This window comes from Mytilus trossulus, chromosome 14 (assembly GCF_036588685.1).
Source record: "Mytilus trossulus isolate FHL-02 chromosome 14, PNRI_Mtr1.1.1.hap1, whole genome shotgun sequence".
Classification (NCBI taxonomy): Eukaryota; Metazoa; Mollusca; class Bivalvia; order Mytilida; family Mytilidae; genus Mytilus; species Mytilus trossulus.
Window position 1 is genome coordinate 25,298,813 of NC_086386.1, and position 16,802 is coordinate 25,315,614.

Sequence of the window (16,802 nt, forward strand, 5' to 3'; positions counted from 1 at the left end):
GGACATGTATATTTTTTTTGATATTATCAAAATCCATTTTCGTCCGTTTTATCTTATGAAAGTGAAGACAGAAAAAGTTTAACTGGTTGAGCAGCTAATTGGGACATTTTTTCTCTTTTTTATTTAAACTCTTTTGACGATCTTCCAGTTAAAAATGTCTCTTACTTCGTTTTAAGTTAAATATATACAAAACAATTGAAAATTTTTAACCATTCTACTTACTAATGAATCCGCACTGGGATTTTAAAGACTTACATAAAACAAAATTGTAACAGCGGGACACCCCCTGGAAATAACGTTATAGGCATCGAAATAAGTAAAGCTGTTCACTTAAAATTAGACAAAGCACAAAATCATCTATGTTATTGATTTCTGTGGGTTATTTCTTTTCAAATGATATGCATAACATGGATATTTATTGTATAGGATAAGGGCTTGAATTTGAATAACCCGCCTTCTAACCTATATTTCCAAAGTGACACCAATATCGTGCGCAACGTCAAAGCAAATAAACACTAGTGATATTAAGGTTCCTCTATAAAAATATTAGTAAATAAAATGCATAATGATTGTATGTATTTGGTCAGCAACCATTTGATTTTTCGCGACAAGTCGAAAACAACTTTTTTGATTCAATTTTGGCATTACATATAGGATCATATAGTGGCAGCTGAGGGTAAAAACAAACATTTCTTTTTCTCAGAATCAAAAACAAATTATTTTTTTCTTCAAAAACTGGAAACACACTTTTTTCCAAAAAAAAACATAGCTGTCCTCTCCACTTTTTACATCTCGTAAATTACTCAAATAATCGTTTTGCATTCCATGCATTCATTATAAAATCATATATACAGTTATATTAATTGTGTGGTTAACTTCTTTTAGTGGTGTCCAAACAATAAAATTTTAAGGAAAAATAAAACCTAACAGTCATATATTTTAAAGAAATATAAGTTAATTTCCTCCTTTAATTAAGTTTAAATAATTTCATTTCACTTGTTTTTGATCGTTGCAAGATTAATACAAGCTATTGTTTCTCAAATAAAATTTTATATTCTATTAAAAAAAGTCAAAACTTTTAAAAGTGAATTCAAATTTTACAAACCATTTTTAAATCATACTTTCCTGCAATCTTACATAATTAATGTTAGCTGTTATTCAACTTAATTAATAAAGTAACATGGCATTAATTTTTAATTTTAAACCCGTTAGTGTACAAAGGGAAGCAACTTTAGTTGTTCTACGTAGGGGTAAAATTGACAGGTTAATGGTGCAAAATCAGCAGGTGCCATATCAGCAGATGAGTGATCTAGACCCGTCTCAATTTTGTATCCACTTTCCATACTATTTATTCGCTTTGTATGTAAATAGTAGTACGGCAAATCCTTTTGTCTTCCATATATGCCATATGTAGTATTTCGCCGTCGATTAAATTTTAACATGTACATATCATATATATATATATATATATATATATATAGAGCTGAAAGGACATCAATATCCCTACACGATGTATCGTGTTTAACTCCCCAAAGCGCGTCCGGGCGTGGCAGTGTATACATGTATATATCCCACACAACCATGTGACGCCCCATATTAAAGCAAAAGTTTTACTGTGGTACGTCCGAGGAAGTCCAGGAATAACCATATGTGTAAACCTTATCAACTAACCATTGGGTTTATAGAATCATTTAACTTTATATTGTATTGACCCCATGTCAAAATGTATTCTTTATTATGATTTTAACAAAACGTCGGTAACATCCCAGAACTCACCGACACCAAGAAGTAAATGCTTCAATTTTAAGAGTGTGCATGATAATGATGCATCCTGTGGAAATAATCGATATGTATCTAGGTGCACGGATGAAAAATTTTGTTCTACTTTTTTTCAGTGGTAATCTCTGTTCTGCTTTTTTTATTTTTTACTCTATTCGGTCCTGTCTGCTTTCTTTCTTTTTTTAGGGGGGGATGTACTATCCTAACTTTTTTTACATAAAAAGTCATCATGTCTTTTTTTTACAACGTGACTCATCCTGCCTCTTTTTTTAATCAAAACTCCTGTTTTGCTTTTTTTTAATCAAAACTCCAATCCTACCTATTTTTTTCAAATTCCATCCTTGCACCGCCTGCCATAAAAATTAAATGGTAGCTCCCTTAATATGTGTTAATATTACTTCTGTTCTCTCATTTTTTTCCGTCTACAAGATTATACAAATAACTTATTAAAATGTCAAAACTACAGCACTACATGTATATAAATAATATCTGCAGAGCCACATCACACAGATTACTTTGAAAGCAGACAATTACCACTCGGCCATTTAAATCAAATAAGAGAAAAAGATATATGCATGTTCATAGACAAACATTGTATGAATGTTCCTTTTATATCAGTTCTTTAACGATCCGATACAAGGCGATGAATATGGCGAGCCGTACTCAAAGTTCAGAGTTCAATGTAATTCATTTATTTGATGAAATATCTTTTATTTGTTATAAGTTTTACCATGCGTTCCAAACCTTTCAAAAGTTTATATATATGAACATATGATATTTAAGAACCGATATGATCATATGATATAAAAACTATGTCACAACAAGTTTACTGCTATTAAAAAAGACCATTGTTTTATCACTTCATATAATTTTCTGGCTGTATATATAATGGTTAAAAATTCTTTTTTTTTCAGGAACAGAATGTTTGCAATGTGTAGATGGTAGCATAAGCCCACAAAATATCGCAGATTTAATACCAGATTATGTCAAAAAATTAAGCAGCCCAGAGTGTCCGCGTGCAACGTCGGCAACAAAGGGATCAAAAGTTATATTTGGTCCATGTCCAAATAATCAAACTGACAGATGTGGTACTCTCCGCGGAAGTGTTAAATTGTCATTGAAATCGTTCGGTTCAGGTAATGTCTGACACGCAAGATGAAATTTAAGTTTTGTCAAATTTATTTATTGCTTTAGGCTTATTTGTTGACAAAAATATAAAACTGTCCAAGAGTTTTTTGGATCAAGTATAGAATACGTGATTGTAGTACCATTGGACTTATATTTAAGTCAAATGAAGTAAATCGGTTCTTATACAAATTACATAATTGTAGTACCATCGGACTTATATTTAAGTCAAATGAAGTAAATCGGTTTTTATACAAGTTAAATTATTTTCCAGGTTTATTATTTGAAGATTTTAGTTATGTTTAATCGCCATTTTAAGTTGGGATCGACAGGTCGACAGGTCGACAGGCCGACATTAAGTCAGGATGTTGTGTAGAGGGAAGGTTTGGTACTCAGTTAAATAGTCAGCAAGTCGACAGGTCAGCAGGTCGACAGGTCGACAGGTTGAACAGGTCGACAGGTCGACAGGCCGACAGGTGACATGTCGACCTGTCGTCCTGCTGACATGTCGACCTGCTGACCTATCGACCTGTAGACCTGCTGACCTGTCGACCTGTCGACCTGCTGACCTGTCGACTTGCTGACTATTTAACTGAGTACCAAACCTTCCCTCTACACAACATCCTGACTTAATGACTTATAATCTATGGATAACATGAAACATCTTCTGACCTGTTGTCCTGCTGACCTTTCGTCTTGCTGACCTGTCGACCTGCTGACCTATCGACCTGCTAACCTGTTGACCTGCTGACCTGTCGACCTGCTGACCTGTAAACTTGCTGACTATTTAATTGAGTATCCAACCTCATGCTAGTCCCTATCCACATTGACATATTAACAGCTGTTATGTTAACCCCCAAAAACACCGACCCACAAGAACATATTTAATGTTTCAGCGAATGAATATTTCGATTATTGCAGGAACTAGGCCTTCAGATTGTTGCGTGCCTAAACATATTTAAAGTATTGGCGTATGGATATTTCGAATATTGCCGGAACTACTTAAACGTATTCTATACTTGGGCCAGTTTTTTTCAGTATTAATTCGAAATACCCGGTTGACTTTGGGTCTTGGATGATTGCCTCATTGACAATTACATCACATCTTATTTTTTATCAATAAATATCAGTATTTATTATGTTTTGGATAATGTATTGGATGATTGCCTCATTGACAATTACATCACATCTTATTTTTTATCAATAAATATCAGTATTCATTATGTTCGCAGTGTGATTCCTTACAGGTACTATATTGTTATTATTCAAATTAAATTCTGGTTAACCATAGTTGTGACGCCGCTGATATTTCAGGGACAAAAGTATTAAACGGTGATTCCCGCCGTAAAATATTCACTATGCCTTCGGAATATTAACAAGATTTTCATTTACAACCAGTCTAAGTAAGGCCGGGTCAACGAATTTAATGTCAAAGAGCCGTGATACTTGTATGCAATTTAATTGAGAGCTAAAAAAAAAGAGGGACGAAAAATACCAAAGGAACAGTCAAACTCATCAATCGAAAATAAATTGACAACGCCATGGCCAAAAATGAAAAAGACTAACAGTTATTGCTAACTTCTTATCTCGGCTTCGCTCGGTTGACAATGTTTTCTCGGGGTAACAATCTGCTCTATCAACCTTTCAGTTATGTGTCATTAATATAGTATTTTGTAACAATGTAACACCGTTCGTCACAACACTGTCGATTCCGTAGGAGTTTAGTTATTTTACCAATTTAAACGTTTGTGTTCATTGCATATTGATCCCATGTAGTTGGGTTTAAACCTATTATTCAAACTTTAAATCTTACTTTTCTTCTTTCAGAAGCCACAGTGACGTTCTTTTTAAGAGATTGTTTTGCGGTGAATAACAACACAGCGTCTGGATGTTACACAGACCAAAATATATTAAATGATCAGAAAGCCAACCTTGAAAAGAAATTTGGGAATGATCTTAAAACATTTGGTGTAGAAGTTGAAGATATACAAAATGGAGAGTTCTGTATCAACAAAGATGGTACCAATAAGTCTTGCACATTAATGTATTCATCAATGTGGTTACTAATCATGTTAATGCTGGTACCACTTATTGTATAAAGACTATATTGTACTTGTACAATTACGGCAGCATAGCTTACATGCAAAAAAATACCGTCTCCACTGCTTTGTTTTTTGTTTGCAATTTTTGTAAATACGTACATAGTATCATTGGACTTGAGAATTCTCCTCTTATGTGTTGCCAACTTATAATTTCAACAGCAAGGATAGTAAATTCAACAGCTTTGTTTTCATACTAGTATCTGTATTAGTGTTCTGGTTTATCATCTATGCCTTTTTGGTAATAAAGCTTCTAATATCAATATATATTTTATTTTACTGTTCAAACTTTTGTCTTTGTCTGGAGACAGTTAAACTTTTTTCAGATATTTTCAGAACTAGCGATTCATGATTTCGATCCATAATAAAGCAATAAGAAGCCACACATATTGTAGAACTTGCAGTTCAGAGTTTCATGATTTCTTTGGTAGAGCCTCGCTGCTTCAAAGGAAGATACTTGTATATACAGACATTTAAAAAAAAGTGTGGTTCATGTAATTGTAGTTCGTGATTTCTTTGATAGAACTGTGTTGCCTGATACGTTACCACTGAACTAGGGGTTATAGGAAAGGACAGATGAAATAATCTCAGCCTTTTTTAAGTGTTAATATGGCTTGGTTGACTGTTCAAGAATGTAAAGGATGTGATCCATTTGAAAACATAATTGAGAATAAAAATAGGGAATGTGTCAGAGAGACAACAACCCGACTAAAAAGCAGACAACAGCCGAAGTTCACCAATGGGTCTTCAACACATCGAGAAAATCACGCACCTGGAGGTTCTCCTCAGATGGTCCTTACATAAAAAAAATTACAATTCTTCATACTCCTTTAAGTATTTTCCTTGTTTTTTTACTAATTAATTCCTTACAAAAGAGTCTAATAAAGCAAGAACCACTTGCCTTTCTGAAATACTATCAAAGTTCATCAAACCTTTGGTTATTGGATAGGATACATATTCAGCCTGTATGAAACAATCCATACGGAATGTACACGGAATATAGTAGGAAAATTGCTTTGAATTCCTACCAGAAAAGAGTGATATTCTAGTCAGACAGTAGTAGGAATCCACCCGGAAAATAGCAGAAAAATTTAAATTAGCAGGAATTTCCTAGTAGGAATAGTTTACATTCCTACCAGGAATATGCAAATTAGCAGGAATACATTGGTAGGAAAATAAAATTCCTACTAGGAAACCTGGTAGGAATTTTTCAAAATTCCACCCAGAAAAAATGTTTTCTGGTAGGAATTTAAAAATATACAAAATGTAAGTGTATATTCACAAATTCACAACTGGGTCAATGATAAGTTTGAATCTCAATAACAAAGAACAAAGGAAATTCATGGAATAAATTCCTTTTTGAAAAAATGGACTTTTGAAATTTTTAAGGAAACTGCAATATATGCAAGCTATAAAAAGTGTTATACTAAACATGTAGATCTATATTAGTTTAATGAAAAATAATGAGTAAGATTATGCACTATTGATGAATTAATTGATAACTTAATATTTTTAGCAGGCAGATAAAAAAAACTCTTGAATGTATAAGAATTACCTTTAGTCTTGATTTGCCATATTTTCTTACATTTCTATATTGTAGTTTTGTGACCCTAGCTTGAATTGCAGCATTGTATTCCAACACAACTTTTCATTCTTTCCCCTCTAACTTGTGAATTTGTGAACTGGAACTTGCTTGCATTTAACATTGCAAAATGTGTGTCATTAGCAAACAGGAATCCAGTTCAAGATAACTTTCCAGGTAGAAAGATTTCCTGGTAGGAATTTTTATAAATTAAGTCTGGGAGGAATCTTAAAAATGCAGTAGGAAAATAAATAATCAAATCAGATTTTCAAAACAGAAAAAAATCCATACAGACTTTTAAAATTCAACCTATGTAGTAGGATTTTTGAAGTAGGAATATTAAAAAATCCAGTCAGAATTTTGTTCATTTTCCATGTCCGCCTACTTTCCATATGGAATCTTTGAATCTAGGTGGATTCCAACTTCATTCCTACTAGTGTCTAGGTGGAATCCTACTACTTATTTCGTACTGGTTTTTTTTTTAATTTAAGTCTTAATTCTTTCAATCAATGCATGTTGTTGTTTCACTTTCATAAATTATATTTAAGTGATATCAGTATAAAACAGCAATCGGCCAAGATATACATGAAATATTTGCCACTGGACATTAAGTGAGCAGAACAAAAAGAATATATTTTCTTCATTATACTACCATTGGATTGATAATAATTATGACTATCACTGATTGATTTGTGTGTGTGTGAACACCACTTTCGTCAATATAAGCTTTCAGTGGTGGCCATTTTTATTGGTGGAGGAACAGGGAGTTTCTGGAGAAAACTGTTGCATGAAAGCTAGCAATCCTATTCGATTAAAATTTGGAGACAAATTCACCTGCAACGTTTGGTGCTTGAATTAACAACCTTTGAGTTGACAGGCTAATGATACAGCAGATTAGACCTCTTTGGCCAGTTGGCCATCGAGGCACTTTTCTCATCGATATTATCTGATCATTAGTCAATAGTTCACCATAGGTCTTCATTCATTACGTTAATGAATTCGTAGCTCTCATTTTCTGTAAAATGGTTAAAACTAGACGGATTAAAATTGAGAATGGAATGAAAAGGCCATCACTTAGTCTTCAATACAGAATGAAAATACAGAAACGCGGATTTCCTTCAAGCATTGTCAACTTTAACTAATATGATTTTGATTATTTGTTATCCATCTTAATGTAACAATCACCAACAAATTAATCAATTTGCCCATTGTGACAGATATCAGATCCTCATTTTTATATAAATAAATTTTAAACAAACATAGTGTCCACAGTACACATATGCCCTACTCAATATCGTTTTCTATATTCAGTTGACCATGATATTTGGTTTAAAACTCTAAATTGGCATAAAAATTAAAAAGATCATATACTAGGGTCCATGTGCACTACCTTTCAATCTGATTGGATTTTAAATTGATCTAAAACTACCTTGACCAAAAACTTTAACCTGAAGTGGCACAGACGGACAGACCTAGATGGGGCATAAAACAAGGACACATAAGTTGAGGAAAACTGACAAAAAAATAAAAAAAAAACACAACACTTCATGGAAAAATTCAGATTGATCAATATGAGTTCAAGCAAGAAGGTTAAAAGATGAAAACAGACAATTCCCTTTAACCTCCATTTTATAATGTTGATTCCCACAAAATATATATCCGATCTCGCTTCAAATCTTTTTAGATCTTCTTGAGTTACTTTTGTGCAAATAACCATTCACCGAACATTCTGTTTTGATTTGCTTTATTTATTCATTATAGAAAGAATTGTATCCTAAGCTGACATTATATTCAGTAAGAAATTCTAAACTATATTAGATAACAACTAACAATAAAAAATGTAAAAATACATAAAATTACAGTAAAACCTTTCTTAAATAAAAATAATTGGTTTTATTTCAAAGTTTTGTTTTTGATAGTCATTGATAGTAGTTATGTATGTTTAATACAAAAGTTCTCCTGTAAGATTTACATGTAGTATGTGTAGTTTGTAACATGTTAAATTAAACATTTTATAATTTCAATTAAAGTCAAATTTGAACAATTTTTTTCATATGGGAAAGATTTCCTTGTATGTACTATAGAAAGTCATGGTAATGTATTCAGTATTCAATATTAAATTAAAAACATAAAAATATCACAATAATAAATAATTACAATTTACAAAATAAGAAATTAAAAATGCAAATGTTGTTTCTTTTAAATTTTTAAGAATAACAAAAGTCATCTAGTAATTTTCCTAAAAAAAAAATCTGTTTTTCTCTATATAAATATACATATTCATAATATAAACTATTTTAATTTCTACATATTCAAGTACTTAATAAGAAAATGGAATTTCAAATATTAAAAAAGTATAGTAAAATATCATAAAATGGGAAAGCTAAACAATAAAATAAAATGCCATTATATATATATATATACATTCACCCTTGCTGTATTATGCATGTCAATGGGTAAACAAATTCCCTAATATCACATTATTATCACATGACAATAAACTATTCATCAAATTTTATTTTAATTAAAGAGTTCATGTCTATAAAAATGTAAAAATATGGACGGAACACAATAATAAATTTAAATTGTTAGTTATCATTCATTCTAATGCAACAACGTTTGTAACGTTCATTTTGATTGGATAATGTCACTTTCTTACATGGCATCAATTGACAATTGATGCTATGGGACCTACGCGCAAGCGCAGACGGCATATGACAGATTTTAAATACATGTTTTAACGTTGTTTTCTGTCAGTTTCATAAGAATGGAGATACCAATATTGTATTTTAAGCTCCGACGGCATCAATTGGGGATTTGATGGTCGCAAATACCCGTTTACTGTCTCCGCTAACGCGTCGCCAGTAAACTTAATTTGCGACCATCAAATCCCCAATTGATGCCGTCGGAGCTTAAAATACAATACAGTTATCTCCTAAGTAGTAAACTGTAAATTCTAGTTCACAGATGTAAGATCACAAAAACATATTATGTAAGATCACCACTGTGACATAATATCCTTTTTTAAACTGTCACTCCAAAATATCTGACAGAAATATATTTCATACACATTTTCCTATACACTTGTACCAAACTTAAAAAGAGTACACATATATCTCTGTACCAAGTTTCATTGAAAACTTTTCAAAAATTTAATGAAAAATTAGACTTGTATATTTTATGGACAGACATACTGATTCATTCTCTCTTGAAATTTGTTACAAGGATAATAATTGCATATTCATTATATACTATTTTCTAATTATTATTTATCAATATTTTACACCAAATGTAAATTACTTTGTCATGTCCTTTTCTCTTATTAAAACTATATCCACAGTTGTTTTTTTAGTATAATTTTGCAATCAGACGAGTAGCATTTCAGTTTTTAGGTATTGTAGGTTTGTACTGAATAAACTCTGTGCCTTCCCCATCCCGCCCATTTTTGTTCTTTGAACCACCAATAAAAAATCTTTATAAAATATGCTAAAAAAATATTGTATACATGTACTGAGTTACTGAGACAGAAATCCAACAGTTTCTTGGTAAAAAAAAAGAAAATTTTATTATAATGGTCACACCATTACAGTCACTGATTGAACTTAAGATACATAAAATATAAAGTTCCAGACTAAGTATAAATATAAATTAATTTTAATATAACCCTCACATACCCTCACAATAAATTTAAATGACAATTTGCAAATAATAAATAACTGGAATATGATTATATATATTATTATTTGATAAATTTAACCTAAAAATGCATGGTTTTCATAATAGTGTCAAAGTTCATTCATGTGAAATTGATCAAGCAAAAGCTAACTCTTATTAAGGAGACTAGAACTATCTAAAATACAATTTATTTCACCAAAAAACATATACAAAATATACAAATATACAAAAATTACTCATACAGGGATATATATATTTTTTTTTTTTTAAATAGACGTCTAATATAAGCAGGGGGAAGTATCAGGCATTAATTGCTATAAATATAAAATTTCAACAAATGGTATCACAAATAAAAGATAAGGAAGTTTTTTATAATTTAAATTGACATATAGCACTAAAACAATAATGTCATTGTTCAAATCTCTATTATGAATAAAAGCATAAACAATTTGAAAAATATTTAATTCACACTTAAAAGTTTAAAGGTCAATTATCATGTTTACTTGTTATAAGTTTATAGAAATATCTTTGGTGAGGATGATTCTGCATGAAACAGGGGCAGATCCAGCCATTTTTCAAAAGGGGGGGTTCCTAACTCAGGATTAAAAGGAGGGGGTCAAATGATATATCCCCATCCTCCAAAAAAGGGGTGTTTCAAGAACTTCCAACCCCAGAACATACCCCCTGGATCTACCAATGATAAAAAACAAAATGATATGAGCATGACATCAATGAAAATTGTTTATAGAATATATTACAATAACTCTTTCCCAAGAAAAGTTAAACCTCACAATTAACAACACTAATGGGAAGAATTCTTTGAAAAAATAGCAATAGCAAGCAGCACCAAGCCATTAAACATCTTGTCAGAAATGTTACTTGTCTTTGTTCAATAACATCACATACCCCTGAGATTTCATCACACAAAAATTATAACGAAAAAATAAAATAAAAAAAGCTTTATTTTCATTTCAATCTTAATTTGTTATAAAGAAATTAAAAAAGATGTGGTCTGTATGATTTAAATTTTGATTGCATCTGTTGTAGGAAATAATAAGGAAATACAAATTCAAACCCTGCTGAGCCTTTTAAAAATATATAGAATAAACATGAACAATTTTAGTATAGATATAAATACTAAATAATTTTTTAAAATAAAATATTTATAAGCAATTACACCTATAAAATGTTTCTCTTGAAATTTATCTGAATTTTATCTGCTGCCTACAAATATATCACTAAAACTAAACAATTTATCTTGAGTACTCTACATGTAATTAACAACAAGTTATAAAATATATCATGAAAGTAACTTTCCACATAAGAGAAATTTAAAACAGTTCTATATTGATAATACACTATGGCCATCATCTCCATTAAAATTAAAATAAAACAGCCTCAAGTTTTTTATATTGTTTCGTAGTATCATGTAGAATCAATTAATCGATCATTTCAGAGGAACTTGTAAAATGTAACAGTAGAATTAATAACATGAAAAATTCATCTTTTTGGTGATATAATTTATAAACAATAAATTTCTCAAAATTTAAGGAAAAAAAATTCACTGTTCCCCAGGTATGAAAAACATGTTTTCTGTAACACTGGCTTAGATTTTATTTATTTTTTTAATTTACAATATTAATATTGTATAAAATGCATTTAAATTAGCACCCATATAGAAAACAATTGTTGACATTGGTACAACTTAAGCCATAGAATCATCTGAATGTTTTAATCTATATCTTCTATCAGTAGACATAGGAAGCTCTTTAATGAATTCTCCTCTCGGTCCTTTGACGGTGATATGTGAAGAAGAAATAGCAGAATGTTTGGAAGAATGTCTTGTTCTCTCTGATACAGGAAGCTCTGTAAAGACTTGGCCCTGAGGTCCTTTCACTTTAAAATATATTGGTCTGTAAAAGATAACGCAGTATATCAAAACTAATGCATATATTATTCTAATTCTATTTTATTTAATTTAGTTTTTTTTTTTTTTCAAATGCATGCAATTGTAACAAAACAAAAAATTTAATGTTAATATACCTAAAATTATAAATCCTCTCTGAGGCTGATTAATTTTTTCTTAATTTTTTTAAAATTAATAAGGAGATAAGGTCCCCTTAAACAGTAGAAAAATCAATATAAAAAAAAAAAAAAAAAATATAATTTCCATTGAGTGTACTAATGAACTCAAATTGTTAACTTTTTTTGTAACGTTTTTTATTTCCTGAATTTGTTCAGAAATCTCTTTCTTTCTTACGTCCGGTCTCATTTTTCATGAGACTATGAGTAACAACAGAACCAACATCAGAAAAGTTACAATATTTCCGTTTCTCTTTGAACATCAAAATATGTTAGAATTAAAATAAATGTAATTTATACAGACTTCCTCCCCTTTCACAGGTAAGGCCTGCCTCATATTATTATTCCAATTACAAAATATATAATAAAGGAAGGGTGTGTCCATAGGAAGCAGGTTATACTACATTGTTGTATGTTCAAGGTCAATGCACTAAGTCATACCCATTGGAACTGTGTGACATTTGTTTCTGTATGTTAATTGTCATTAGATATTGCTTGGGTGTTCTATAGTGCTCTCATTGTTCAATAACAAACAGTAATCGGGTAACTCAAGATCAGTGCAAATTAAGCCAACCAAATTTGAACGTTTATCTGTGTTTGATTGTTATTAGTATTAGTTTCAGAACATTTGGTTGAGGCAAAGTAAAATTAGAGTGTGGAAACAGCAAATTCACCATTTTGTTTTCTATTTATGAAGGGACATAACTCACGCATAGAGAAAAAGTGATGCCACCCAACATGATCTATGTTTAGTGGTAAATAGTTATCAAAAGTACCAGGATTATAATTTAGTATGCCAGATGCATGTAATAAGCATTGTATATAAGTTTTGGAACATTTGGTAGTGGAAAGGTACATGGAAACTGCAAATTCCAAATTTTCCAATTTATAAAGGGACATAACTCAAGCATAAAGATGCCACCCAAATTCAAACTTGATCTGTGTTTGGTGGTAATAATCATTGTATATAACTTTTAAAACATAGTTGTTGCAAAGTAAAGTTAGAGTGTGGAAAGGACAATTTGCCAATTTTTTTACATTTATAAAAGGAACATAACTCAAGAACAGTGAAATTGAGGCCAATCAAATTTGAACATGATCTAGCTCTTTTTGGTGGTAATAAGCATTTTGTAAAGGTTTTACAACATTTGGTTGATGGGAACTTAAAAAATGATGAGTTGCAGACTATATTACTGGAGAAACTAGTACAGTCCAGTTAGAGTAAAGACTAAATAACTATGTAATACATTGAAGTAACCTACTTGAAAGCCTATGACATATATCATATTCTAAGCACTGCTACATTGACAACATTTACTACAAACAATATTGTCTTAATTGATAAATTATACGTTTTTGTACCTAAAAATTGAGTAATTAAACAAGATATGTCTAGTTAAAGCACTGGGAATTTACATTCTGTTTAAACAGTTATAAAGGACTACAATTCACTAAAATTAGTTGTAAAACTGGTACAAGTGCCTTTAAATACTTTAGGTATTGTTATGCATTTACTATTCTACATTGGTTAGAGGTATAGGAGGAGGGTAGAGATCTCACAAACATGTTTAACCCCGCCGCATTTTTGCGCCTGTCCCAAGTCAGGAGCCTCTGGCCTTTGTTAGTCTTGTATTATTTTAATTTTAGTTTCTTGTGTACAATTTGGAAATTAGTATGGCATTCATTATCACTGAACTAGTATATATTTGTTTAGGGGCCAGCTGAAGGACGCCTCGGGGTGGGGGAATTTCTCGCTACATTGAAGACCTGTTGGTGACCTTCTGCTGTTGTTTTTTTATTTGGTCGGGTTATTGTCTCTTTGACACATTCCCCATTTCCATTCTTAATTTTATTTAGGTATATACCGGTTTTATATACAATGCACTATAGCAAGAATCTAAAAAGTTAAAGTTTGAAAGTTGATTGACAGTGTCAGAAATTCAGTTACATAGAATAAATATTTTATAAATTCAGAAATCAACTTTTTCTTAAGTCTAATGGTAAATAAGTCAAGTTTAATTAAATTAGCTTATGGAAATATTTTTAAATGTTGCCCTTCATTCATGACAGCAATTGAAATAAATCTAACTAACATTAAATCATCTAATGCAAAGCTTCCTCTAAAGTCTAAAGTTGAAATATTATGCACAGTAATACTAATGAGGTCAGGCAAAAAAATCTTTTTACAAAAACATTAACAAACAATAAGTATGATAAAAAAAAACACTAATAAATGCATTTATTTTATTTTTTATACAAAAGTTTATATAAGTATATATATTCCTAGAACTGAACAACATATATATCTATTACATTTCACCCTATCTATAAATAAATGTATACAAAGTTAAAAGGGTGAAAACAACAACCAAAATGTTATGTTACACAGTGTTGAACTTTACCTTTTTATACATCAAATTCTTTTCTGAAAACACAAAATCACCATTGGAAATAATCTTACATTTTGACATTCAGACTAATCCTTTCCAGATAGTAAGGATTATTTGACTGGTGTTTTCCTCCTGAAACCAACTTTTACTCAGAACAAGTACTCAAGTACTTTATCTTGTAGTGAGTGCTACATGTTTAATTGCAGTCGTTTTATAGGATAATATTTTCTCTCTAATATTAACTAAAGAGGAACCTGTACCAATTATACCAAAATAAGGATTTATATTACCTCTCTCAACAACATTTTAAAGAGACCTATGAGAGACCAAAGATGTAAATGTACCACACATACAGGTACTCCATGGATTTATAACTAGTATTGCTTTTTGAATTCTTCAAGGTGAGACAAAAATGCATCCCAAGTAAGGGCAGTTTGAAGTGTTTTACAATTGACATTTCCCTCAATTTGAGACTAACAATAGCTTATTTAAGAAATTGGTATGACAAATAAATTTACAAATGTAAAATCAGGTCAACATGAATTGTTCTGTTTCAAAAAAAAGGATGTAGGGCACTTGATGATCAATTAAACCCACTCTTCTGTAAAGAGATAGTTTAAGTATATAAAGTTTCCTGTTGAGAGATAGATTAAGTATGATTGTTTAAGTGGTATCACAAGGGCTACAATTTTAAGATCATACTTGTTGATAGTTTTACATTAACAATTCACAATGAAACTTACATATATGAGTAAAAACTATAATAAGATTTCATACCTGCCAACTTTTCAAAATGCCTATGGGGGTTTTGTGTGCAAGATGGCTGTCATAGTCCTAAAAAACCTTCAAGGGGGCCTGCAAATGTATTTTTTTAGCTTTTTCATACTTTTATAAGCCTAGAGTCATTGTAAAATTAATTGTTCTGTTTAAACTGTGGACAAAATTGCTCTTTCAAAATTTTAATTTAGGAGCCTCCATGGGATAAATCCCCCGCAAATAGTGACAGTTGGCAGGTATGAGATTTCAATAACTTTCAATAATCTGGTGATTTCAGTTTTGATGAGTCTTAATTATTAAAGTATTAATAAATATTCTTTACCACTAAATTTCCATATTGAATAAACATACAAAATATATTAAATGTGCCCTATTCCTAATAAATATGTAATAACCTTAGGTATATAAGTATAAATATAGTTTATATCCTGTAAACAAGATTTTTTTTCCAAAATTGGAATAACTTTGATTTCTCGAAAGTTGATATGAAATGTATTATGAAATTCAACCTAATTCGAGCAGTTTTATATGACAAACATGCATGACTTACGTTCAGGTCACTTTTGCTGATATTTCAATATGAACTTTCTAATCCTGTTTGGCCATAAATGCATTGCTAACCCTCCTTATCAGGGTTAGTTTTCATAATACATTTCATTCCAATTTCCAGAAATAAAAATTATTCTAGATTCAAATTTTTTTTTTTAATATTCTATGATAAAAAAGTAATATATATAATATACCTTCTCAGTGTCTCAGTATCCCTACAAGCCTAAGTAAAAAATGGCCTCTACAATTTACTTTTAGCTTGACCAGCAAAAACACTGTTTTTATCAATTTCTAAATAAGCTTTTTTTTATCAACATTTATTTTTGAGCAGGGATAGAATAATAGTTTCTAAACTGTACTTTATATTTTAAACAATATCAACATCATAAGAAATACTTAGTAAATCATATAGAACAAGGACATATAACTCGCATACGTCCTTGCATAGGATATTCTACTCAAGTTAAAAATAAATTTATTCAATAATAAATATGGTAATATGCATCCAAATTAAAATAATCATTGTGCTCTTCTAGTATTTAATGTGAATCAATAATTAATTTAATCATGCACCTCTATGATGAACTAGCTATTGTAAATTCAGAAATTATTGCATGCATTTATTATTGCAATTTTTTAATTTTAGACTCAAATGGGTTTTAAATCATGCAAAAAATTTCAAAATGCGATTTCAAATTATTGTTATTTCAACCGTGTCACATTTTTCTTAATAATAATAACATC

At 30.4% G+C, this 16,802-nt stretch overlaps 2 protein-coding genes across 3 annotated transcripts in view; one reads left to right on the top strand and one right to left on the bottom strand.

Annotated features, from left to right (window-relative positions):
- Positions 1-5,266, top strand: part of LOC134696508 (uncharacterized) — a 31,444-nt gene extending 26,178 nt beyond the window's left edge. Inside the window, exons 2-3 of the mRNA XM_063558343.1 lie at positions 2,694-2,915; positions 4,732-5,266. Coding sequence (XP_063414413.1) covers positions 2,694-2,915; positions 4,732-5,003 — 494 coding nt within the window. The 3' untranslated portion in view covers positions 5,004-5,266. The remainder of the gene's footprint in view (positions 1-2,693; positions 2,916-4,731) is intronic.
- A 4,206-nt stretch (positions 5,267-9,472) lies between these two features.
- Positions 9,473-16,802, bottom strand: part of LOC134697195 (anoctamin-4-like) — a 44,274-nt gene continuing 36,944 nt past the window's right edge. Inside the window, exons 22-23 of one of the 2 annotated variants that reach the window (XM_063559289.1) lie at positions 14,745-14,767; positions 9,473-12,173 (exon numbers count right to left, since the gene is read on the bottom strand). In XM_063559289.1, the coding sequence (XP_063415359.1) occupies positions 14,749-14,767 (19 nt within the window). In that variant the 3' untranslated portion in view covers positions 9,473-12,173; positions 14,745-14,748. The remainder of the gene's footprint in view (positions 12,174-14,744; positions 14,768-16,802) is intronic. The other variant, XM_063559288.1, reaches the window with a different exon arrangement.